The 25,906-nt window shown below is 35.0% G+C and overlaps 1 protein-coding gene across 1 annotated transcript in view; it reads right to left on the minus strand.

Moving 5' to 3' along the window:
* The window catches only part of LOC150108652 (protein O-mannosyl-transferase TMTC1-like), a 166,036-nt gene that overhangs the window by 58,699 nt on the left and 81,431 nt on the right, over positions 1-25,906 (minus strand). The window contains exons 3-4 of the mRNA XM_090416133.1: positions 16,191-16,264; positions 6,964-7,113 (exon numbers count right to left, since the gene is read on the minus strand). Of these exons, the coding sequence (XP_090272259.1) occupies positions 6,964-7,113; positions 16,191-16,264 (224 nt within the window). The remainder of the gene's footprint in view (positions 1-6,963; positions 7,114-16,190; positions 16,265-25,906) is intronic.

Consider the following 25,906-nt stretch of genomic DNA (forward strand, 5'->3'; position numbering starts at 1 on the left):
CTTTATTGAGATCTCATCAGTGAGTAGCAGACCAAAGTATAATACTAAGGGTATAGCGAACAGAACTTATATACTCTGCTACACGAGTTGTTAAAAAGGTGCACCCATAAATTATTATTTAAAATAAAGAGCCAATAGGGCTTCTCACTGATGAGATCTCAATAAAGATCGAAACCGGTGTGGGTAGGGACCTCCCACCATAATGTATAACATCATATATCTCCTAGGAGATGGGATTTACATTATGGAAAATACTAAGAATAGCGAGCAGAACTTTCTCCACCTTTGCAACGAGTTGCCCTAGTTTGTACTACGTACTTGAACTACGTGCTTTAGCTCACGCTAGTAGTCGCCGATACGTTTCTAGTTACTATATTCGGCATGAAACTCTTCGATTCCGATCCTTGAGTTTCTTATTCGGTTTTAAAACAATGTGGGATTTAATATCCCCTTAATTAAATAATGTTTTACATCGCCGAAATGAAGCCTATTGGTTCTTTATTTTAAATAATAATCTTATTTTATATTTTTATATAAATAATATTTTAGAATATTTTCTGTTTATTATTGATATCTAATCTGTATAAATCGTGAACTTATTTCTCTGGGACAAGATGGCTCTCTCAAGTAATATATATGTTTTGCATCATTACAGCGTTTATGTTCTTAGCAGTTACGTTTCTCAAGAAGTGTTGTGAAATAGAAAATTCGGTACAAATAAGCGAAGGGAAAGTATAGTTTTCTAGCAATGCGGGCTGGAAATACAGCATCGTAACCATTTAGGATGGTCTTGCTCATATAAATCAATAGAGCTTAGTTCGCGGGCCATCTTCTATCATCGATCGCCAGAGGCAGCAATAGAGTCTTCCTGGCCTACTGATTGCAGAAGCTGTCATTACTAATGCCTAACATAAATCAACGAAGAAGGAAAAGCAATAAAATGTTTCCCAGCTCACTGAATTTGAGTTCCTGCTATTCCGCTATAGAATATTTTAAGTCCTGACTATTCCCATAAGGGTTTAATTATGAGATTACTTTTGCGAGGACGAGTCTTATAGCTACAATTAGCTCATATATTTGTCGAGCTTAAATGTGCTTATGGGAACAGGAAGTTTATTGCACTTTTAATTTCAAACTGCTCAACTTTTCCTTCGGTTCAGATTAATCTTAAACAAATCCAATCCTTCAGGGTGCTTTAAAACTGCATACGTCTTCTACGCAAGAGAAAGGGATTCACACTAATGCTGGAATATATTTTGAAATTGATTTTAAAGTACACTTTTTCAAACAAAGAATGCTCTAATATTTAATCAATTTCGACTCGACTCTTTTTCTTTTTGGTTTGAAGCGACCTGAGGACGTTTGTTGGATATTAAAGGCATGTAAGCCTTGCAGTAACTTCAGTCGTCAGTTTAGAATCACTTAATCCTACTTTATAAATATGGCTGCGATCATTACTTTTCATTAAGTCCGCTACTAGATGTCACTACTGTATTACAAATTTTTGTAGGAAAAAGTTTAATATATTTTGGATTATATAGCATGCGTATGTTGTACAGTGATTTTCATTACAAAGTGTAAACTATTAACTGCAAAAAAGGGCTTACTCTGGAATACCAATCATGACCCCCCCCCCCTTGGTTAGCAACTTATTTTGGAAGGGCATATTTCATTTACAGCCAAAATTGAATGGAAAGCAAATAAATACCAGTTCTAACTTTCCTGTAAGAGTATCTCATTGGATTTTTTTATATTTTTCAGTAAATTCCTGTAGTGAAAATTGGCTTTTGTATCCACAAATTTATATTTCTCTTTCCGAATACAAACAAGTATATTCAGATACATTGGACATTAATAATGGCACTACTAACATACTTCAATAGCTCAGTTGGTTTTACCGGAGTCCTTCTCTGGTGGGGAAGATCAGTGTTGGAAGGACCTTTTCCAGTCAAAGGTGAGTATGCAGACCTCATAGAAAAAAAAATGAACGAAAGTTAGTTGAAAGGTTCACTCTTGTTTCTGCACCTTCCAAAAGGAGCTTAAAAGCAATTTTGAAGCATTACAATAACGATAGGCCTACTAGACCCTCCTCTCTCTCTCTCTCTCTCTCTCTCTCTCTCTCTCTCTCTCTCTCTCTCTCTCTCTCTCTCTCTCTCTCTCTCTATCTCATGTACTACTAGATTGCTGTCTCATAAGGAATGAGGAATAAAACAAGCGTAACTCTGGGCTGTGTTCTAATACCTGCTCTCTTTCTCTCACATACGTAAATGACATTGTCTCACTCACCACTAATCCTATCCACAACTTTGTTGACGATAGTATACTCGATTCATGCTATTCATCGACAAACCTTGCAGTGGGCTCAGACATCCCAACCATCAAGACTCTATTCAACCAGTGGCTTTAAACATTGATTTTCAAGCCATCGTTTAATGGGACAAAGGTATCCTGGTCACCTTCAATGCTACCAAAATGCACTCATCGTTTTATCCTTATTATTTCTTCAACTACTTTGGTACATCTTTTGTTGATGTACCAAACTAAGGTTTGGTACATCAACTAAGGGTTGGAAAATGGATGGGGATTTTGGTTTGGATAAGAAATGGGAGCCTTCATGCCGGTGACGATAATTTCTCTTACTCGCTCAGAACAGATGTTTGGATCGGTAGAGCAGAAGCAATAGTCTTATAATGGAAAGGAATGGTAGAGGTTCCTGTAAACTTTTATATGTTGCAGGAAGAATGCCTGAAAATACCTCATTTATAGTATTACAAATGGTAAAAACGATATCTAGAATAATTGGTGAAAATGTTAATCGGGATATAATTAGAAATCCTATTAACTAAGACTTATTACACTGAAATTAATGTTGTCACAGACTTGTTTCAGAATAGTATATTTTTTGAGAGCATGCTTATTATTAAAATAATATGGACCATCCTCATGTAGCTTTACGAAAATTGAGAGGATAGGGTAGGTTGCTGGTTGCTAGATGTATACCCTGCATGGAACAAAGTCAACGAACATCATAGTGTAAGGAATAAACAGCCATGGTGCCCACCTTAATAAGATGTAGGACCACCTTTCGCTGCGATGCTGCAGCCATCCTACAGAGCATACTTCCCACAAGCGTACGATAGTGATCAATGGGAATTTTGGACCATTTTTCCTGTAGGCATGTAATGAGGTCAAGGGCAGATGTACCTTGACCTCATTCAGGGGAAGATCAAGGGCAGATGTCCCTTGACCTCACCCGATGCTCTAGTTCATCACATAGATGTTCAATAGGGTTGAAATCAGGACCATGTGGAGGCTAGTCAAGTGTAGTGACGTTCGTGACCGCAAACCACGCAATTAGCATCCTATAAGAGAGAGACAATTGTTAGCTCCGTAGAAATGCCACAAAGTGGAAAGCACGGCATTGTCCAAAATGTTCAGATACCTTTCGGAGTTCAAGTTCGTAGCACCACAAACAGAGATCCGAGACCAAACCAGGAATAAGAGAACCATACCATCATCATCGCACCGTCGCCTCCGAATTTTACAGTTGGGGTTATGCACTCTGGCAAGAGACTTTCACTGAGATTTCGCTATACTCCACTCGTCCATCTGCTCGGTAGAGGCTGGAGGGTGTTCGTTGCTCCATAATACAGCTTTCCAAGCTTCCATATTCCACTGTACGCCCTTTCTGCACCACTGAAGACGATGCTCCATGTTATTTCGGGTAATCTGGGGATTGCATATTGTAATCGTACCATGGGACCCATCTTATAAGCCCCAGTTCTGAATGTTTTGGTGGAGATTCGTGTTCCAGTCAATGCACAGAACTCCGCATTCAACATGTCCGCATGTCGGCCGACGAATAGCGGTTTTTCTTTTTACATGTTATTCTTCGTAGCACCCTATGGTCACGTTCGGTGAGTGGGGTAATTCGTACACTGCGGATAACACTTGCAGTTGACTGTCTGCGCTTCCATCTCCGTATAGTATTAGTGATTATCGATTTTTGAAGGGTTTCCTGGACTGTAATAAAATGAATATCATACAGAACCGGACGATTGATCTGAAGTGGCCCAATTTGTCAATAATTTGCAGAAGACGGGCCTACAACATGGCATCCTATCACAACTTCTCTTTGAAACTCCGTGAGTTCCCTTCTCGTAGTCATTCATCGGACACAGTCGCACTGACTTGGGAGCATCACATTCCTCCAGTTTTTACATGCTAAAAATACATGATTCGTTACAAGGCACCTTTGCCATGGGGATATCCGTTCACTTTTTTCCAAGCAGTGTTCCAAGACTGGAGGAGACAGGTTGGCTGCTAATTTCTGAAAATAAGTTTGGCCTCTTCTATTTGAGAAATAAATAACTATATAGGAAAGAATAAGTAGATGATGGGTTGTGTGTTTGGGTGTGTGTGTTGAACGGATTGGTAATTTGATTTCGAAAAATGATTCCACCAGTGCAGACACGATGAACAAAAGGTGTTTATGAAGAAGGGAATTTACCTTGAAGTAAACTAAAATCCAATTTCTGTCCCTTATTTATTAATTATTATTATTATTATTATTATTATTATTATTATTATTATTATTATTATTAGCTAGGTAGCTAGGTAGGGTATAAATGCCTCGCCTACTCCCTATAAGGGAATAAAATGGCGTTAGCTGATTATTATTATTATTATTTTGTAATCTTATCAATCCGGATACTTTTTAGACGAACCTCATTTTGCTATTATTCTAATTAAATAACTTAAGAGTTACATGCACGCTATTTCATTAAATAGAGATTCACAACTAGCGTTAAAATAACGTATTTTAAAGTTTTTTGAACCTCCTGATCAGAGAATTTTAAAATGCCTTTAAAATAGCGTACTAGATTTGAAATAATAACATTGGTTATTGCGATAGGGCAGACATTGTTTGGAACTGTTTATAAATCTACAATGTTCATATGATTTGAGTTAATAACATTCGCGTAAGCATTTGAAATAAATTCGGTAAATACGTGAAGAAGATAAAAGCTTTGTAGTTGATCTCGTTATCACTAGTAATGTAATTGTGGCAGTGTTCATTTTTGAAATTGGTATGCGTCACTTCAAGAAGGTTCGAAAGGCTTTTTTTTATTCTTACTTCATCAGATATCTGTGAATCGTGAAAATATTTCAAACTGGGTTTTCTAATGGATAAATATTCTAATTTAATCCCTTTCCTTATATAATCTCGCCTATCTCTCTACTTTTTTTTTTAATATGCGTATAAACTCCTTTTGGGTTGAGCAATATTAACAGCGAGCAGATCACACTAATTCGCTTCTCTGTTATTGCCATGGACGCTTCTGCAATATTGAAGAGCAGCGATGTCTAAAGAGAAACCTCCCATCGTCTAAGAAGGAATATAATCCTGTGTTCTTTTGTTACAGACCAACTTTAAGTAGAAATGTTTTGCTCTAAAAAAATTACAAAGAGCGACTTTTACTGTTTCTTTAATTAAAGTCACATGGGATTATCAGATAAGATCAAAGATGTTTGATCAGCGAATCTGTGGAAAGGATTTGTGTAAAGTTTTATAAAAACGCATTGACGATACAGAAGTTGTATTCAGATAAAATGTTTGCATGTTTTTCTTTCTTCCGAATTCGAATCATTTTAGTCAAATGATACAAGTATGAGTACATTAACTATTTAACTATTTAAATAAGTTAATTTGGATTACTTATGTGACTGGATTTCTATATATTTAACCTCCATCGCCATGTTAAGATTTTTTTCTGATAAGATCAATTTTGTGGTTTTGTGTCTTAATATCAAATTCTTTTATTTTCCATACGGGGCAGAGACTCTTTCATTTCTACGTTTTAGGAAATCGGTAACCAGCTGGTCAGCGCCGAAGTAGATTGCATTCACACGGCGTGCTAGATAGGAAGCAATGTTATTAACTTTGGCTAACATATATTTGCAAATAGACGTGCATATTCCGATCGATTTTTTGGAGTTTTGAAATTCGAAATATCCCTACTTACCAACACCAAAAAACGGCCATCAAATCGGCAGAAAAAGGCTAAAAGTTCCTGTAGTTGGTGATTGTAACTGAAACAGTAACATGTAAGATTCTTTTTCTACCTAACATTGTTATTAATAAATAAATGTCAGTTATGCAGCATTTTGTTTAACAATATTACTTTTAAAATTCATTTTATGTTATTCAATACACAGAGTAGGTGAATTTTTCTTTGATTTGCTTATATGCATTCGTGTTCTTGTAAAGCAGGATAACCTTCAATTCAAATGTTGTAATTTCGTTAGAAGTTTAACCTCGTTCGTTTATAATTCGCATGAAGCAAATTATTTTCTTAAATTTCGTCATGTTCACATGTTACTATCTATTTTTATTTGGCCAGAGAGCAGATAGGTGACACTAAGTTATGTTAGGAGTTTTGTTCACTGCACTTTGGAAGATTACTCGAGCAAGCAATAATAGATAAAAAGGAGCAACTGTGTCTGTTATTTGAACAGAGCTAAAGCTATTGGATGTTAAAAGCGAGTGCAGAAACCACATGGGGGAAATGCTAGTGAAGATATATTGATCTTGAAGTCATACTAAAATAGATATTCTCAGATATTGATTGCCACTACGGTGTAGCAGCAAGTCAACAAAATGGTTTATGACTTATGAAAACTAGACTAGTGTATAATGTGTATCTCACCCAGATTGACTAAAATCAAGAAAATGGATTAGAAATAACAATACAATCGTACTTGGCAAGATTTTAAATTGACGAGAACGGAAAATCTCAGTTGTAGTGCATTTACTCTGAACTCGTTCTTGGGAAAGTAATTTTAATCAAGTAGAAGCTTTTTATTAAAAATAGAAATGATTCAGTGATGAGATCGAATGCGTATAAATGTTGAATGGATTTTCAGTATGAATATTAAAAATATATAAAAAATATGTCCTACCATTTCTTCTGCTCCACCACGAGATGTAAGTGATACACTAGACAGACCGATAAAACGGTAATGCCCTGCTCCTTGGATATCAGTGCGAATGCTGAACAGATTATACTTATGACAAGCCATTTCTTCTGTTGCATTTCGTCTGTGTAGGATCTGTAAGAAAACGGAACTTTTTAAGATTATAAGTAAAAAACAAAATTGCGTGAAATTTTTTCTTTCAACTATAATTTAATAATTTCGCAGCAAATGCGATAAATTGAACAAATTTATACCGAATTGCTGAGCTAACAGACAGGAAATTAATGCGTTATTTGATTTAGTCGCTTATTAACAGTAATTCACATAATTTTGTTTTAATGATATCTAACGTGTAGTTCGAGCCTCCTTAGCTAAGATGGTTTAGACGAGTCTTTTGTTGGAAAGAACTGAGTTCGAGTCCCGTCTATGATATGAGGAACCTTTATCAGGTGTTTTAAATCTGGTGAGTTAGCTGGTTTCATACGGGGATGGAGGATTTTATCGACAATCTTGGGTTTTTTGTTCCTCAAAGCAGACAAACCAGTCCCGTGAACACACATATTTACATATGTGTGTTCACGGGACTGGTTCTTCACTCATCTTTCTACTGAACATTATGGATCTCTGATAGAGATCCATAATGTACAGCTATGGATCTATCCTCCATAATAGTCAAGCTTCTGGATAAAGATGACATTTGACGGCATAGGAACGTATAGTTGCATTTTATTTTGATTTTCATATCTTCTGTAAATATCAAACAATCTTCGACGAGATTGAATGAATTATTAAGACAAAGATACGATGAGTAAGGAACAAAACTAAGGAACGGAAACTGTGCTAAAACATGCAGACTTTTTACTGCTCAAGAGTACCACACAGCGCCGACTCAATCTCGTATCGGCGCTGCAGTTTCTGACAAACGGTCCTAACCACACTCAAGTCAAATATTATGACTTCCTCCCATTATTCCACAAACGACCATTCCATCCTGCCAGGAGGTACTCGTTGCACAGTATAAACTTGAATATATGAGGGTGTAAGAGTGTGACGTACTGTTCACAAGTTGTTGATCGATATGGGCAAGGGACATGATCTGCTGAACTTGAAAACGGCATAATTTTAGGGAATCAGGTCGAAGAGTTGCAGTATCCAGAAAACTCCCAATATCATAGGCTGTCCCCAGAGTGCTGTAGATAAGGTGTTCGACTGAAAAGATAGTGGACAAAGCAGCAGTTGCCGGACCAACGGTAGGGGCCCACGTCTCATCGATGATCGTGGTGAACACAGGTTGTTCCACTCTATACAAGCTCATAGGCTAAAAATTATTGAAAAATCGACCATGGAATTTAACCAGGGTACGGGTGGTGGTGGTGGTGTTTCTCAGTCCTTAATCCAACACAGCATCCCTCGTATGCACCTAAACAGGCAATCAGTTATGTTACACATACTTACGTCGACGACTACGTTTACAGTTTACTCCTAAGCGACATCATTAAACCAATGAAGGCTGGAAAAAAGTTACCTTTTTGGATACATAATGTGTCCAGACACACCGTATGGATGGCAGGTGGACAGTTAGGCCAAAACCCAAGGAGAGAAATCATATTAATGTCATGGTCTAACAGAAACGGGTAAGTGATGACAGTAGTACTCGTATGTTATGGGGACGGAATGTTTTCCTGAGAATCCCATGGAGTTCTGGTATGCGTAGAACGTAACTATGAATGCTCCAAAGTACCTATCCAACGTGTGGTTGATCAAGTATACTCTACGTCCCTTCATGGTGACGGTCTTCCCAGATGGCAGTGTGCTCGACAGGATAATGCACTGTTTCACGTTGCTTGTCTCGTTCAACAGTGACTCGCTGAATACGCCAACGATTTTCCAGATTGTTACCATACATCTCTGGGATTATGTGGATGAAACCCATCCCAAACACTTGTAGATACTTCTGGATGCAATTCTAAAAAAGTACACAGCATATTTACAACAACTGCAAGATATACAGTTACAGTTTATGCTATATTACGTAGTGGCAGTTCTGGTAGCAAGATGGGAGACCTATGAACAATCAGGACGGTGGATATAATATTTTAAATAGTGTATAACAACCCATTAAGCGCTAAATAAAATTAGCTCTATGCGAATAAGTTTCCATTGCCATCTAGTAATTTGAAAACATTTCCAGTGGAAAATTAGCATAACTAGAGATAGCTTTCAGTAGTTCTGTAGGATTTTGATTTAGAAAGTTTTGATTCTGAACGATCTACAACAATGAAAAATGCGGATATTTTGTTGGGATTTTCCTGTTAACTATGCGAATAATTCAAAATAGAAAATTAATTCACTGATATTATTTGCATTTGTAGAATGGGAGCGAAGTACAGGCTGATTTGTTTGACGTATTCTGCGGAAACATTTTATTAGAAACACATTTACAAAAGAAAAGAAAAGCTTATTCAGTCCTGGAATACTTTCAGCATTCAAAATCTTTGGAACATCTTGTTGATTTTAGAGAGAGAGAGAGAGAGAATTAACCAAATATAAAGGCATTGAAGATGGTTAAAGATGTAGTGCCATTATATATCTTGCCATGTTAGGGTGAGCAAAGTTGTCGTTGACTTAAGATAACGGAAGACAGGAGGAGGGTCTGCTTCTATGAAAGGTGTGACGGTGGAAGTGATAAATGATAGGAAGCTTCCAGTCTGACAATATTAATGATGTGGATCTTCAAAGCTGACGTCACAAATACTGCTGGGTTACTGAAAGAGTAGCCGGAATAATTAAAAAAGTGAACACGTTCTAGTGGGCATAATTACGACCTTTGTCGTGGGCAGTATGTCAACGACTAAAAGTATACTTTATTCTGTCATGTAATTGGATGATTCTCACACGAGGGGTTGAATTTAATCTGTTTAAATAAAGATGTTTACTTGCCCTTATTGACTTAAAAACTTTGAGATTTTGACTAAACACATTTTTGACACAGGAAAAGCAATTAGGTATGAGAAGTTAGGGAGCTTATGTTTACCAGAATTGGTTCTTTCTGGTGACGTAGTTGAAATCGTTATTCAGAGAGAGAGATAGAGAGAGAGAGAGAGAGAGTATCGCTCAGAAGCAATTTCATCATCATGGAAAGATGAGTTGTTCATTAAAGTCCAAACTAATTTCCAATTGATAAGTTAAATTAGTTTGAAATTAGCACTTCGTTTGAATATCATTTCTATTTTTAGTACTCTTATCGGAAAAGATCCTTAAATGAATATTCAGAGTTACTGTTGCTGTGGAGTCCTCTAAGAAAAATACGGATTTTAATCCCTCTAGGACGTCAAGACAACAAGGATTTTTTAATAAAGGCAGTCTTACACCAATGCATCAGGATTTTATCACCAGAAAATTCAGGTATTCCTCTTGCAAAATAAACAAATCGGCCAGGAAAAAAAATTATTCTGAGAGGCTTAGTAAAATATGGGATAGGATCAACTGTCCTTGGCACTGGGCCTAATGAACAGAGGACGACAGATAAGACAAGGGTGTTTAAATAACACAGTCGAAGAAAGTGTCCTTGATCTTCGCCAACAGTCTGTCAGGTTAACAGCACGAGAGACTTTCATTTTCTCCATTCTTTAATTCATACATTTGAAATTCAGGATAAATATCAGTAATCATTATTGTTGATCCAGAACGTAAAATTTTTCACCAAATATTGCCGATTAAGAATGCATTATTATTAATGTCCTGTCAGCAATTTTTTTCCAAATTAGTCACTTATCACCACTCCAGTATTATCAGATCTTATATTTCACTCTTTAATAGTATTTCTTACTGAATCAATCCATCTAGATCTTAATCTTCCTTTGGGTCTTTTTTCCTGTCATCCTGGCATCAAGCACCAGTCATTCCTTTCAAATTTTGTTTACGTGATTATACAACCTGTGATTAGCTCTGCTCGTACATTTGTAACTGCTAGCAATCTCAAGATCCTTCCTTCATGATATCCTCAGTTTCAATATGATTCTGCCATTAATGCCATCTTTCTCAAACTTTCTCAAAGTGTATATATATTTCTTATCTTTGATCAAATGTTTTATTTCTAACCTATCTCTCAGATTCAGAAGTTTTGATAATAAATTATTTTGATAATTTATTATCAAAATAATAATAAATTACATTCGTTAAGTAATGCAAAAAAGCCAATTATATCCATGGAGTTTGCATTCGTATCAGCATCAAACAAAAACATTATTTTCAAATATATAAAGACAATTTTAATAAGCGATATTTCTAAATATACTTCTTGATGAAATACATTTTTTGTTTTATTATAAATATTTTTGAAATAAGTAATATCGTCAGGTTTACACTAAGATGTTATTAAAATCGAAATTTGAGTTCTTTTAGACGATTTCGAAAACAAAATTCCGTGGGTCACAAAACTCCACATTTTCCGCTCTCCTAATACAATCAATTACAAGTGAATGGAACGAAATGAAGAAAAATAAAAGGGGAAAATGTGATTTAATTATAAATACCTCGAATTATATCAGCATGAAAGTAAATGTGATTACTCAATTAACATGAAAGTAAACTGTTTGTGTCATGATTTTTGTGGGTACTTCCTGGTTTTTATTTAAATCAGCCATTTGTTTATATGCATGATATTTCTTTGATATTTGTTTCGATTAATCTTAAGTCGACAAAATAATTCTGAACCGGATATTTCATTTCGCAAACTTCATTTCAGAAAGGGCATAAAAGTGTGTACAGTCTAAGTAAACATAACAAAGACAGACACGAATGCTGATGTGATTACGAATTCATATTATTATTTATAAGTATGCAAGTACATAATAAACCAATGCACATAGTTAATTAAGCATAATAATTAGCACAAGGAATGTCTTAATTTTGCTAATTATGGTAAATCTCTACGGAGTGTGAAATCTAACATGAGTCCTGTTAGCACATTTTTATGAATTCATTTACAAATATTAATCACATTAGAAGTATGGGTTCTACACTCTGATTATAACAAAGAAGGAAATTTTTAAAGGTTCCAACACTAAATATTTCCGGTTCTCATTTTGTTTTTATAAAAAAAGGATGAGAACCGGAAATACCTTCTTTTATAAAAAGGTATTTCAGGTTTTCCCTTTTATAAAAAGTTATTCCCTTTATATATATATATATATATATATATATATATAAATATAAAATGAAATCTTTTTTTATAAAAAGGGATGATAACTAGTTAGCTTAGCTCTTTTTAGGAAAGAGCTATGTTCTTTTCCGAAACTTTTTTTTTTCGGAGAAATAAGAACACTGTCCTGTAATACATTTATTTGGCACGAGATTCTGGATATGGAGAGGGATGAGTCTTTTCACTTTCCACTTTAAAACTTGGTTAAGATCAGGTTAATGGTCAATCAATAAATTCCTCAACATCTTGAACAGCTATTAAGAGATGTAATGTTTCATATATTTATAGATTACTAGATTTGAAAGATTAATGTATTAGTGTTGTTTTTGTTGTTTACTGTTGCGATTATTTACGCATATGTGAACAAACATTTTCCTACGTAGATACAGCTTTATTAAATAAAATTTTAGTTCTTTCCTTTCTTTTTAAAGACATTTATTGCTTAATGTTTGGATTGCCATTAAATATTTTATTAACAGATTTTCTGATGTCTATTATAATAACATATAAAGTCTTAAATAATATGTATTATTTTGAATGTTTAAAATGGTAATTCCGAATAGATGGAAAATTACAAATATGAGAAAAACATCTTATAAAGACTGTAGGAATATTTTTAAATATTTATCATATTGAACGGAGTCCCCAAAGTAGTTTCCATTCAAGCCTTTCTGTTAATGGAAATTTCTTATTTCTCGGCATATTAGCAAATATTTATTTAAGGGCTTTTGTTGTTAGATTTATTGCTTTTATTTCAAAACTATCTATCTAATTATCAAAACTTGAATTTTTAATCGAATTCATGTTCTCGTCAATGTATTGACATTTATAGAGGGAATACATTTCACATCGTAATGATATTCCAATAGGAAATGACTTAAACGTTTAAAACAAACTTAATAGATTTCAGTGAAATTCGATAGATGGCAGCACCGACAAAATATTTAGTTTAAACGATGCTGACTGTGCTTATTATTATGGAATTTGATTTACAGCCACAAAAGAAATTATACAATTCCCATTGCAATGAAATTCTACTTAAAAACAATTTATTTGTGTTTTTCTGATTTTTATGCTGAAATACCAAGTACGTATTTAGCATTTTATATGTTATCGTTGTAGTTTTCATTACTTGTTAAGTTATTTGAGTAGAAAGAATCATTACGTTTGAACAAACAGCGGGCACGCAAATTGCAGCGTGCAGATGCTACGTTACTAGTGGTGGCAGCGATATCCTGAAGTAATTGAATTCTTTTCTGACACTCACGTAGTGAAATGTTGGTATAAGTGGAGGCATTTGTGGTTTAAATTGGGGCAACGAAACATGGTCGTTCCACACAAAGAGAAAGTAACACAGAAAATTTCGAATTGTAATTGAAGTTCAACACAGTTTATTTATTTTAAATATTTCTCGAATTTACACAAAGAAAGGCAGTGATCGGGAGGAATTCGTAGTCGCTTTGACAGGTTTGCCTGAAGGGTTCTTAGCTGAGAGGAAATTTAAAAGGAGTAAATGCTTATTGTATGATAGCTGCGTAACTTGTCTTTTTTTTTTCTGCATTTGCTGGAATTAAAAACTCATCGAGAGAAAATCACTAAACACTCAGAGATCGCATGCAAAAAACAGGAACGTATAATAATACAAAAACAGAATATATGAGCTCTCTGTCAATTTTAGAAGAAGATGTTAACAATCAAAGAACGACGACATTGAGTTCTGCGTTTTGAAGTGAAAACTTGACTTGGATTTTAAGAAATGTTGGACTGCAGCTGACTCCATGTTCTATTAAACTATCACATTTATAGGGGGAAAAAGGGGAAAAAATTCATGTCATTTCAGTATCTTTTTACACGTCTGACTTCATATAGTTAAGTAATGAATGTAAACGTTAAAATATGCCCACGTATTTGTAATATTGCAGAGTCTTTCTCAGCTGTCTGAAAAAAATAAATTACGCTAGAATAAAAATATAAAAATTGAATTGTAAATTAAAAAAAAAATTGGTGCCGTCTCTGAAGTCAGTGATATTTGTTAACTGGTTAACCAGTTGAATGCGTGCCAAAAATGCGAGACATTTTTTGGCACTTCACCGAAATAATAAATTATTGTTATTTTTTTTTTTTTTTTCAATTCAAAACAATTATCACTGATAAGATTTATATTAAAACTTAACATTTTTTTAAAGAAAAAAACATTTTTCTGAAGCATTTTTGATAAGAAAATAAATAAATATCGAACAAACATAACTAAAGCAAAAAAAAAAAAAGGAATATCCGAACACATTAAATGCAGTGGTTCGCATTACATTGATTTTCGACAAGTATTAATAGCAAAAATCACTAGACTGATACATGATTAATAGCATTTATTGATTACCGAGATTATATCCTCAGAAGTAGTTCGCCTTTGCTTCTACAGAAGACAGTTTAAGTGAATACCGTCGGTCAAACAGGTTAGTGAGCACTTCGTTTGTTGAAAGTGGAACTTTCAACTTGAAGTGTTAATCGTATTCAGACATACATTAATGCAAGTTTTTGTTTAACGAGATTTACAAATAAAAATCGAACACAACATAGAAAATGGATAAAAATTCTCAACACATGTAGAGAATTTTTAAATATATATTTTAAATATATCGTGGGGTTTCAACGTGAAATGGTTTGAATAAATGCCAACATTACAATATTGCTGCATTACTTTGAAGAGAAAATTATTTTACTAGTCTGATTATTCTTAAATAAATGCATCTGTATAACGCAATTTATGAATGTCATATACATTGAATTATTTCTGTATCAAGTAAGATTATCGAATATGTTGGTCTACCATTTAAAGATTTCAGGCAGGTCAGAAATGGAGAACGAATTCATTAGCTGATTTATTTGTTTTCCAGAAAAAGAGCCAGCCTAGTTGGCCGAGTGGTTAGCGTATGTGCTCTCTAGCCAAAAGGCTGCGGGTTCGAATCCCGCCTTGGGCATGGATGTTTGTGGCTGTCTGTGAAAATACCAGTAGTGGTGGTTGGCAGTAGATGACGTTGGTGTAGATGATGAAAGTAGTTGGTTGAATGAGTGGTGGAGACGGAGAGTTGCGGAGCAGGTTCCCTCCCTCGATGACTCTTTGGACTCCCTTGAGGTATCATGTAATAATAATAAATCGAGTTTTCTTGTGTTACAATTCTGCTATCTCCGTATCAGACCACCTACCTCACCTTTAATTGAAATTCCTTTCATATCATATGGAATTCAGATTCGGATCTTTTCGTGTCATTCTGTCGAATATGAATTCCCATCTTCTTTTTTCGTGTTTGGCTGAATGGCCTGTCAGAGAAGCAAAGTAAATTTGCTTCTCTGAAACTTGATTAATGATCCGATAAGGAGGTTAATCCTATCTGCATAGTTTATTATGATTGCGTGTGTTCTTCTGGCTGGTTTGCCTGTTTTGAGGAAAGAAAAAACCCTTCCACCACCACCACCACCACCGTATATGAGACCTGCTAACTTATCTTCACTTGAAAAGCTCCGACAAAGGTTATTCGCGTCCTAAAGGGGATTCGAACCCAGGTAGTTCCAACCCAAGGGGCGCTGTCGAACACCTAAGGAAAAATGGATCTTATATTAAAAAATCAGAGGGGTTATTTGACTAAATAAAGCTGAACAAAATGAATTAACTACTTAACATTTATTTAACAGCATTCCAAGATGGAAAATAAATCGTCTTCCACAACAATCCAAGCAAAGTAAAAGAAGTAAAACAATTTGTAATATTTATAATTTTATAAATATTACAAATCGCAAACTTTATCACATAAGTTTTAAAATGTCGCAGTATTTAAGTGAGCGTACTAGTGGACGGAATTCTAAGGTAAATCGTCAGAAATGAATTCATTATACTCTGTTGTTGATTGCAAGTCCTTTACGCATGAGCACCGATTATCGACATCTTAAAGACTGTTTGCCTTTAAGAGCAAAATTGGAACATTTTCCGAATACCAATAATGAAATGACTTACCTAATGTACGCCAGTAGGGAGGATAAGAAGAATACCGCTGATAGAATTTCCGCTCTGCCAACGATGCTGGAAACCTGTAAGAAAATAAAATATTAATATCTTAGTTAATTCCAGAACTTTTTTTACATGTACTTATATGCAAAGCAAAATAAAGACGTGATGTAGTGAAACAGTTCGACAACTTGTAGAAGTAAAAAAAAAATCTATAGGATGACCTCTTCACCTTATGACCTCAAGTATGGCTTTAGAGCCCGAAGGCTACTTGAATGACGTTTTTTGAGTAACAATAAAAATCTTTTTTTAGTGAAGTATTGTGAATACACGTCCTTTTTATAGATTCTGAAATAAAAAAAAATGTCAAAGAGAAACGACGTATTGCATCCTCTCAGGATCCTTTATAAAGATTCTTAGTGAACAGCAGTTCTGGTCAGGAAGTGAACCAAAGTCGCAAAGCGTTGGTGGACGAACAAGAAGCAATACAATAGGAGACAAGGTAAAAAACCCACGGACAAGCGAACACATGTACGGGCCTTATCTGAGATGGCACAACAACAAAGCGCTCCGGCTGTGTGGGAAGCGCGGGACGATGAACGTAGAGGAAGAGGGAGTTACGGCAGAGTGGAGAATGGACGTCGACCGGAAGTTAGGAAGCAGGTGGCATCAAGGAAGAAAGGAAGTAGCTAACGACACAAACTTATGTACGAGTAAGTATGTTTTATTGAGTTTATGTAGCTTTCATCTCATTCATATGGTGTGTGACGATGAGATGAGGTAAGTTCAGAGCAATATGTTGGTGGGATGCACTGTTCCGCCATTGGAAATGTCGGACGCGGCCATTACGATGTCATTTTTGCTCCGGAGGTTAAGATTTCTTCAAGTACTATAGCGAATGTTATAAAGCCACCAGAAATATAATTTAGGAGTTGTTTTTAGGTGCGTTTTGCAAAATGCGTAGAATCTATTTGATTGCTTTTTGTTCGTAGATATCAGTATTATCACTCATCGTGTACAGATTTTAGTGAAATTTGGTATTTTCGGATCCATACGAAAATGTGTTTGCCCTTAATAATTTTCATTCCGGTCGGACTCATGATAGAGGAAAAATTTGGCAAAAAAAAAAAAAAATCCACATTGATATGATGAAAGTAAGTTCTTGACGGAGTCCTTTCAACACAGCCATTGTTTGACTCTTCCCATTTCTTAGTACAATAATTCACAGTGATAATAACTATTCCTCCATGGCAAGACAAAATTTGGTGAAAGGTGATATTAGAAATCACTATTAAAATTTGTCGGTTGTTTCCTCTTTGAGTAATTTTGCGACTAAATGGTAAGAGTAAGGAGGGGGAAAATATATGCTTACAAATACAAACGCCAAAACACTTCTTGAATCAATTGTCATGATAATGAATGATGAAACTACACAAGTATTCGAATACGAAATAATCCTCGTTTAGGAATATCTACAATTTTTACCAATTTTTCGCTGATAAAAATCATGTGAATTGCATTGTGGTTATAAAACAACATTTCTTGCTGGTCATCTAGCGTTATGGTAGAATATGGATATACTGGCAAGTGTGTGTGTGTGTGTGTGTGTGTTGGTATTTTACTATGACGGTAGCAGATAAAGAAATTCATATCGAAAATGATAAAAACGTGCTGATAGAATGACCTACTTTTCGATGTTTTTTTTTTCTTCTATTATTCATCTAAACTGCTACAATTCTCCTTTAGGATGAAAAGTAGACATTCAAGAGCTGCAGTCTCTTCAAGGGAATGAAGTAAGACGATTGATGGAGACATTTATGAGGGAAATGACTATTTTCAAAGGTTACGAGCGTCGTGAATGAAGGGTTATCATTTCGAAATAGACTTTCTCAACTGGAAGCAAATGAACCATCACTGAGTGCACTGATTAGCCAGGAAGATGTGGACGTAATCATTTGCACACTTGTTATCACCATCCCAAGTCTTTTCTTTTTTTTTTATTTTGTTCTGGGCATGATGTCGTTCAGACAAAAAGTGCAGAAATCTAAAATAAACCATAAATGATATATTTTTCTATACACGCTTTAGCCATGCCTGTTGGGAGGTATGTTTCCGGGTGCAGTTAGCAGTATGTCATTCTGCGAACAGTTTAAAATGTGAACATGGTAAGTGACGAGCTTGCATAAGTGAATGCAGACTTTCAGTTCTGAATGTGTTAATCTTTTGGGAAAGAAAAAGAACGATTGAAAAAATATAAACGATTGAAAATTTTAATAATATAATCTAATTCAATGTTTCACTCATTACATTGATTTCATATCTTTATTCGAATTATAATTTTTTTGAATTATAATTAGATCATAATTCAAAAAGAATATTAAGTGCACATTAAAATTCCCAACTGTACTATTTTTCCATAGCGGAAGTTCTTTGCTCTGTCAAATTAAGGTTAATCAGTTAAACGTTCTTAATATTTGCATGTTTAAATTTCCGTAGTAGCTGTTGCTGTGATTCATGTTGAAGTTCCTGGAACAGAAAACTACGTAGAAATTGGAATGTCAATAAATAAATTACTGACTGAAATGAATTATTTATAAGCCGACGTTTCGCTATCTCAAGCTAGCATTATCAGAGGTACTTTAACGATATACACTCAGCGAAGACAGGAAGCGAAATGACTTGGATAACAAGAACAGTCACGTGCATGGAGGGCGACAGTGGAGCGTTTCGTAGTGATTCCTGTTATTAATGTTGAGAGTAGACAGGAAGGCGCACCAAAAAGTTATGCAAAATCATACCACAAGGTCTTTACCCGAGTTCTGTAGAACTTCTGCCTTTCTTAATATTGTTGTACCTTTGATAATGTCACCGCGATCTTTAAACTCAGGTAGCAGAAGACGCTGAGTCTTTCATCGTAACTTCTTGCACAATGGAAAAGATGGAAGCTTTCGAAGTATGCTGGTGGGCTTTTCTGTGGATTGAAAGGTGGAACTATGCCTAATCTCCTGCAATAGTAGGTTTGAAAAAGTCTTTCTTCTTGCTACTCTGTTTCAGAATCTCATCAATAATCTTCTGTTTTACATACATATTTCATATTCCAGTAAACACCTGCAGGTGCTGTTTCTTCTGCCACTAAAAATCGAATTATTCCTCGTTCTTTGACGATGGTATTCATCGTCCACATATAGTCTGACTGGGACTCGCAGAACGTTTATCACGTTCATATTTATCACTTCCTGTATGAAATAAACATATCATCTAAAGCTGTTTCATTCTCCAAAAAAAGCAAACGGAATGTTTGAAGTCTAACTTTATGACAATCATTGGACAGCCTTTCTTCACTCTTGTGAGCCCATGAATATCGATTAATGCAGATGCATCTGGGACAAAACGAGCGATGACTGCCGCAATCTCGTGAACCTTGAGCTGAACAATGGTATTGTATAGCGTGAATTCGATGGTCTATTTTTCTGAGTTTGGGGGTTAAAAACCTGAATTTTAGGGAGAAAACCTACTTGATTTTGCCAGAGATGGGCTAGCGAGATATCTCTAGTTAATTATGTGTGTGTGTGTGTGTGTGTGTGTGTGTGTGTGTGTGTGTGTGTGTGTGTGTGTGTGTGTGTGTGTGTGTGTGTGTGTGTGTGTGTGTGTGTGTGTGTGTGTGTGTGTGTGTGTGTGTGTGTGTGTGTGTGTGTGTGTGTGTGTGTGCAAAATTAAAAAAAATAACCAATAATATTCTATTATCACCTTTAATCCTCTTTTTAATAGCATTTTGTGATCTTTACATTCAAATGATAATTTTCTTGTTTATCACCAGCGTGGTATACAACAAACGACTAACAAGTGAAGCTGGCCAACAGTAGTGGCCCACAGCTGATCAACAGCACGCCAACATAATTCTTCCCTAGAAAGGGAAGAATTGCGTTTACTCAAAACCCAATTTTTTTAAATAAGAAATCAAATTCAGAATGTTGAATTACAGTGACCGTTTGCATTTATTGAATGCTGTATTCTGGGTAAGTAACTAAGTATCTCATCTAGCGAGATATCTCTAGTTAATTACCAGCTAAATAACTTTCCGGTAAAGGTAAGTAACTAGATATCTCTAGTTACTTATTGGAAACTAGAGGTACCTTCTTATTTAATATTATCTGAATCATTCTTCTTCGGTCCTGGAAAATATTTGAGATGAATCCCTTATTGTCGAAATATAAACGCAGCTCAAATATCGAAGATGGTAAAACTCATTTTATGTTTCATTTCAGGCTCAGTCATTTTTCTCCTGTCAGCAACAAAATTCTTTCGTTTCATTTATTCTATCAAGCATTCTCTTGCTATTTACCGATGCGTGACCTCTAAAACATCGATTAATTTTTGGTGTAATAAATAATCAGTTTACGTCTTTTTAAAAAATGTTTCGTTGTTCTTCTGCCTAACATAAAACATGCAAATTTAAAAAAGAATGAAAGAAAAATGCTAATTGGAAAGAACGAGTCAAGGCTTTGTAAAAAGATGAAAATTCTTTGCTTCCGTAATAAGAATTTTTTTTTTTTTGCTATAAGTTGCGGTTTTTCCTTTTTCCATCGAACATTTCTAGTAGACGAAAAACCTCGTTGTCTTACCGTGTGTCTAATAATCAGTCGGCAACTGCAGAACTCACAAGTCAGTTCTATTTCTAGAAGTCCCTTGAGTGGGTTGCTTGTTGCAAAGGGGGTCACAGACACCTTCCCGCCAGCCTGACGAGACTCGAACGTTATACTGTCATTTGTGGAAATGGCAACACGATTCGAATGTAACCGTCAGGGTAATCTGTTTTTTTCATATATTATTCAAAATTATTGAACAGCAGCAGTGTGTGTGTGTGTCCGTCCGTCCGTCCGTCCGTCCGTTGCTGGTCCAGCGGGCGAATATTTCTTCATGAGTTTTTCTAAGAAAGTCAAATACTACTTAATAAAGCGCATGCTTTTGTCTCTGAAAGTTTTAATAGTCCGTAGTTTGATGTAGTTTGAGGGTAAGTGCTTTATTTATTTCACAGTAGGAAACAAAACCATAAAACTATTTGCGCTATTGTCGGTGTTGAGAACTTTCTGTTGCGCAGTGAGTGCATTTGTTTGCCTAAAGAGGCGCTTTCTTTGTCGAAAATTCCACTAAAATTATCCAATGAAGTCAAGACAAATATTCCCAACAAAGTAGGGCTAGTAAATAGTTCTGATTACCACCTGGAATTCACATAAAGAGCAGTCTGGTTTGCCTTTAAAACTTTCTAAATAGAGCTTGTGAATGAATGCAATTATTCAACGCGACGGTAGATTAAATACGTTTTATTTCGGTTTCTATTCATCGGTAATTGGAATTGCGCCACCACTTTATTCGTCAGTTCAAATAACTCATCGAAAAGCAGCATACGATTGTGGACGAACAACTGCCTTTTCAGATTCGTTCAACTCCAATATAAAGAGACACTTAATGCATGCGTTTTAGGTCTTAAGTAAGAAGCGGGAAACTTATCGAAGGTGAAAGTTGGTGATGGTGTTGTTGGTCCTCATTTGAGTGAAAAAAGAAAATAATTCGGAATGAAAACTCCAAAAGAAAGTTTTAAATTATTTTTCGTACAAAATTTTTTTATGAAATACTTTAGGTTGTTCTGAACAATATTTTCCAAGTGTAATTCAAAATGATATTTGTAAAATATTTTCAAATATATTACAAGGATATTTCTAATATAATCACTTTGATTGTTGAGGCTATTCGTCTGCAGAATGTACATACATCAATGACGTCATTATTTTTATGACACATAAACATTTGTAACCTACTGTGAAACTGTTCGATTATTAGAATTTAAATACTTTACACATTGTTGCCGTGAATCCTACAAAAATAGATGCCTTCGATAAGATTTTAACAGTCAATTAAAATTACACAGCAGCTTTACAACTCGCTAAAAGGATTATGAGATTAATGAAAATAATAATGACAAGGGAATTTAACTAAAATAATCAAATGGTCAGAATCTACGATAAGGCATTTTTTTTACTTATTTAATTGGTCAAAGGAAGATAGTTTTCTCGTTTCTCTTTTTGGTTTCGAGTGTAATATTTATAATTAAGAAAATGATTCTAAATCCATTTTACTCTGTTATATTTTTATGCTAATTTCTGCTACTGTAGTTTGATTTTTTTCTGTCCTCCATCTATCTCTTAGGGTCGTAATTGAACTTTTTTTATAGATAATGCTTCGACGAAGAATAAGATTAAGATTTTAAGCATCTAGAATATAAAAAACAATGAAATAAAAAAAAGAGATTAAAATTTCGACTTAATAGCTCGTTCGACTGATTGGCAGCGTGTGGTGTTTCACGTCAGATTAATTCAGTTAAGCGGATTTGAATCGGGGAATACTTAGATGTGCCACCATCTATGCATACTCAATCAGTTAAGGAAACTTCCCGCAATCTTACTGTAATAAATGAAATAGGGTTTGTGGAAATACTCTATTGCGTAGTAATGAGGAAATACTCTAATAGAAAGCACCTATTTGCTTTATTACTATAGGATCAAATGCTAGTCGAAACCATGCAAGAGAACAATAGCAATATAATTTATTTCAATCTTTTGTTGCCGGAGAAGGGTTTAATCTTTTTCTCGCTGTCCCTTTGGGACACTAAGAAATTATATATTACGTGGATAACCTTTTACTCACATGGTATAGAAGTTTGTAAAAAGGTTGAGGATTTCTGGGTGATAAGCTCTCCCGATTTCAACCAAACTGAACCATAAAACTGTCATGCTAGATTTGTGAACTTTCTCATTATAAAGTTGAGAAATCTGTTCAAAAAATATTTTGAATTTATCTTTTTAATTGTTTGAAGTAAATGTAGCATTTGTGTATAACTTTTTATTTCCAAGAGAAATTAGAAGAAATTATAAATTACATTAGTTAAACCATAACAAAGTAATGTGTATTATCACACGTCACTTCAGTCTCCAAAAAGGTTTCATATCGGGCAATTTATTTAAATATATGCACAGAGAGATTTGTAGCTCTGTTTGACAACGCAATCAAAATGCTACTTCCTTCTCTGAATGCAGCAAATGTGAACAGCTCATTCTCTTTCACTGTGAAAAAACAATGGCCCACCTTGTCAATACAGTTTAGTTGAACTACTAACTAGTAAGAGCTCTTTGTTTATATATTTACGTTTCCTCCGGGCCGTCTGCTATCTCCTGAAACATGGGCGATGCCTCCGAGGTAGCAGTCCACAATGTTGACTTTTGTCCCGCTCCTGAGTCATATTCTTAACTCTTTGAGAGTTCTATGATGTTCTACTACCTTAACAGTAATTTGTTGTGTCTTTTCTTCTTTTGTTCTATATCCTTTAGTCTTCAGGCTGCTGTTGTTCGTCCTGAAGCCTTTCAATTGCATTATTTTCTTCTTCTTTTATTCTTGCAAAATGATTCCAAAATATATATAACATTGCGCTGAACATTAATATTACGTACCACAAATTAATCAAGCTGAAAAGCTTATGACTATCTTGACAAAACTAAATATATAAAAGCTTAAAATGAAACTTACTAAGATGATTTTTTTTTTATTATTATTTTGGTTTTTAAATTTTACTTTCTGAACAACGTAATCGAATGTGTTGGTTGAATACAACAGTATTCAGAAAAAACTTTGAACATTAAAAATATGGAGAATAAAATGAAACAGTTTATTTCTTAAGTGCTACAGAAGTACAAGAAGTTGCAGATTAAGGTCATTGACTATCTGAACCCATAAAAACAGCACACTTTGCGAAACATTTTCAGTTTCCTAAACAGTAAGTCAACCACTGCAAAATAAACACAGTTCAGATAAGCTTATTTCCCTTATTTTTTCCAAAAGTGCCCTTATTTTAAATGAGGCACACCTCTCTCTCTCTCTCTCTCTCTCTCTCTCTCTCTCTCATTTACTTAGATAAACTGAAATACTACAAAGAAGGGAGATTGCAATCACCTTATCCGAACATAAAACTGGCTACACCCAAAATGGCTTTCATAATATTCTCCTTGTGGATCAGACCATACTGGAGTCCAGAGCGTCCTCTATCCTTTTCTACCTCAACAGGTACGAATCTGTTAATGTTGTAAATGTCTTCTATGAAGTCCATATAACAGATCTGCGATACATTTACATTTGATAGCTAAATAATTTTCAGCTGTTGTCTTGCAGTTTTCTTCTCGTCGGTATTTAATATAGCTAATTTCTGGAGTTCATTTTCACGCTGCGGAAAGCACGAAATAGTGTAAATCCATTTAAAGGCATGTTTCTATTCATTACAATTTTTTTATTCGAAATCTCAGTTATTATCAATGGAATGATAGATTATACAGCGATGAGTAAAATCGCTGCTGTTTTCTATATTGGCTCGTCTTAAATATTCTGGTACTGAATAAATGTAGTACTAATGGTGAAATATAATCCAACGTGAATTATTATATCTGTAATTGATCGCCTTCCTTTTATTCAAACAATCAAAATTAATTACTGCATCGAATAACATAAAACGTATTAACGTGTTCCTGTTTTGGTTCAGATATTCAAAATCGAATTGATATTCAGTACAAAATACCGCGATGAATTTAGTGACGTTTTTCTCAGTTGAGACGGTCTTCTTCTTCGAAAAGTGATTACTTAATGCATTACTTAAATATGGAAAGATTTCTGTCAAAGACCATCGTTTTCTAGTGAACACAAAGCTGGAATGTCATTGATTAGAATTGGAGAAGAAAAAGAGAAAGAAAAAGAGTTCTGGATTTTGAGTTCACGGGTTGTAAGAGCGAATAGCGCCTCCCTCCCTCCCTCTCTATGCCACGAAAACCGGAGCCGGTCAATAAAGTTAAAAGAAACACTCACCTAAGTGAATTACTTCGTTGTCAACTCGAAGCACCACCGTTTTGAAATGTCTTCTAAATACAAAGTACTGCTGGATGGGTGTCACCAAATATTTGCTAAGTAAGAATAAGTGATTTTGTTGTTCGAAAGAACTAAATCATGTAGAGCGCGAGTGTGTGCGTGTGCGTGCAGTTGATCGATGAAAACTGCCAGCAATATCAGCACTTGACACTAGCGGGCGAAGACGAATGGAGTGTATATATAAAGATTGATACTGAGGGGTTTGAAGGAAGGTAAACTCCCTTGTGGTCAGGGCCACACAAGTGGCTTTAAGTAGATGTATAAATAAAATATATAATGCAATAGTCTGGTGGTTCAAATATTATACGGAAACACAAAGTTATAGAAAAAAAGACGGCTCTTTTTACACGTGGAACAACAAGAAATTGGTTTCATTCTGTCGTTTGGTATTCGATTTATTGTTTGTGTTGCATTTTTATAAAAATGAATGTCGAAATTAAGTCTTCAGGTGCATAATGTACGACAGCATTCTGAAAAGTATCACGATTTATTTTTCCGCTAATGGAAGTTCATTTACACAAACACAGGTCATTTCTTTCTTCGTTCTTCCGTTTCACATAGTCACTTAACTACAATAGTGACTTCTATGATCCACAATACTCCAGGTTGCTTGTGTGTTCCAAACGACGGAACTGAAAGTCTTGGTTACGAAAAACATCTTCATCGTTGTCTTCATGGACCATCTGACAAGAAATTATGTGACGTTCTTTCTGTTTTCAGATTCTCATAACGAGAGGTTTCTCTCCCAGAAACTTGAGTTTGTC

The sequence above is a fragment of the Typopeltis vanoorti genome, chromosome 3 (genome assembly GCF_054136105.1).
Source record: "Typopeltis vanoorti isolate ZY-2024b chromosome 3, IOZ_Tvanoo_1.0, whole genome shotgun sequence".
Classification (NCBI taxonomy): domain Eukaryota; kingdom Metazoa; phylum Arthropoda; class Arachnida; order Uropygi; family Thelyphonidae; genus Typopeltis; species Typopeltis vanoorti.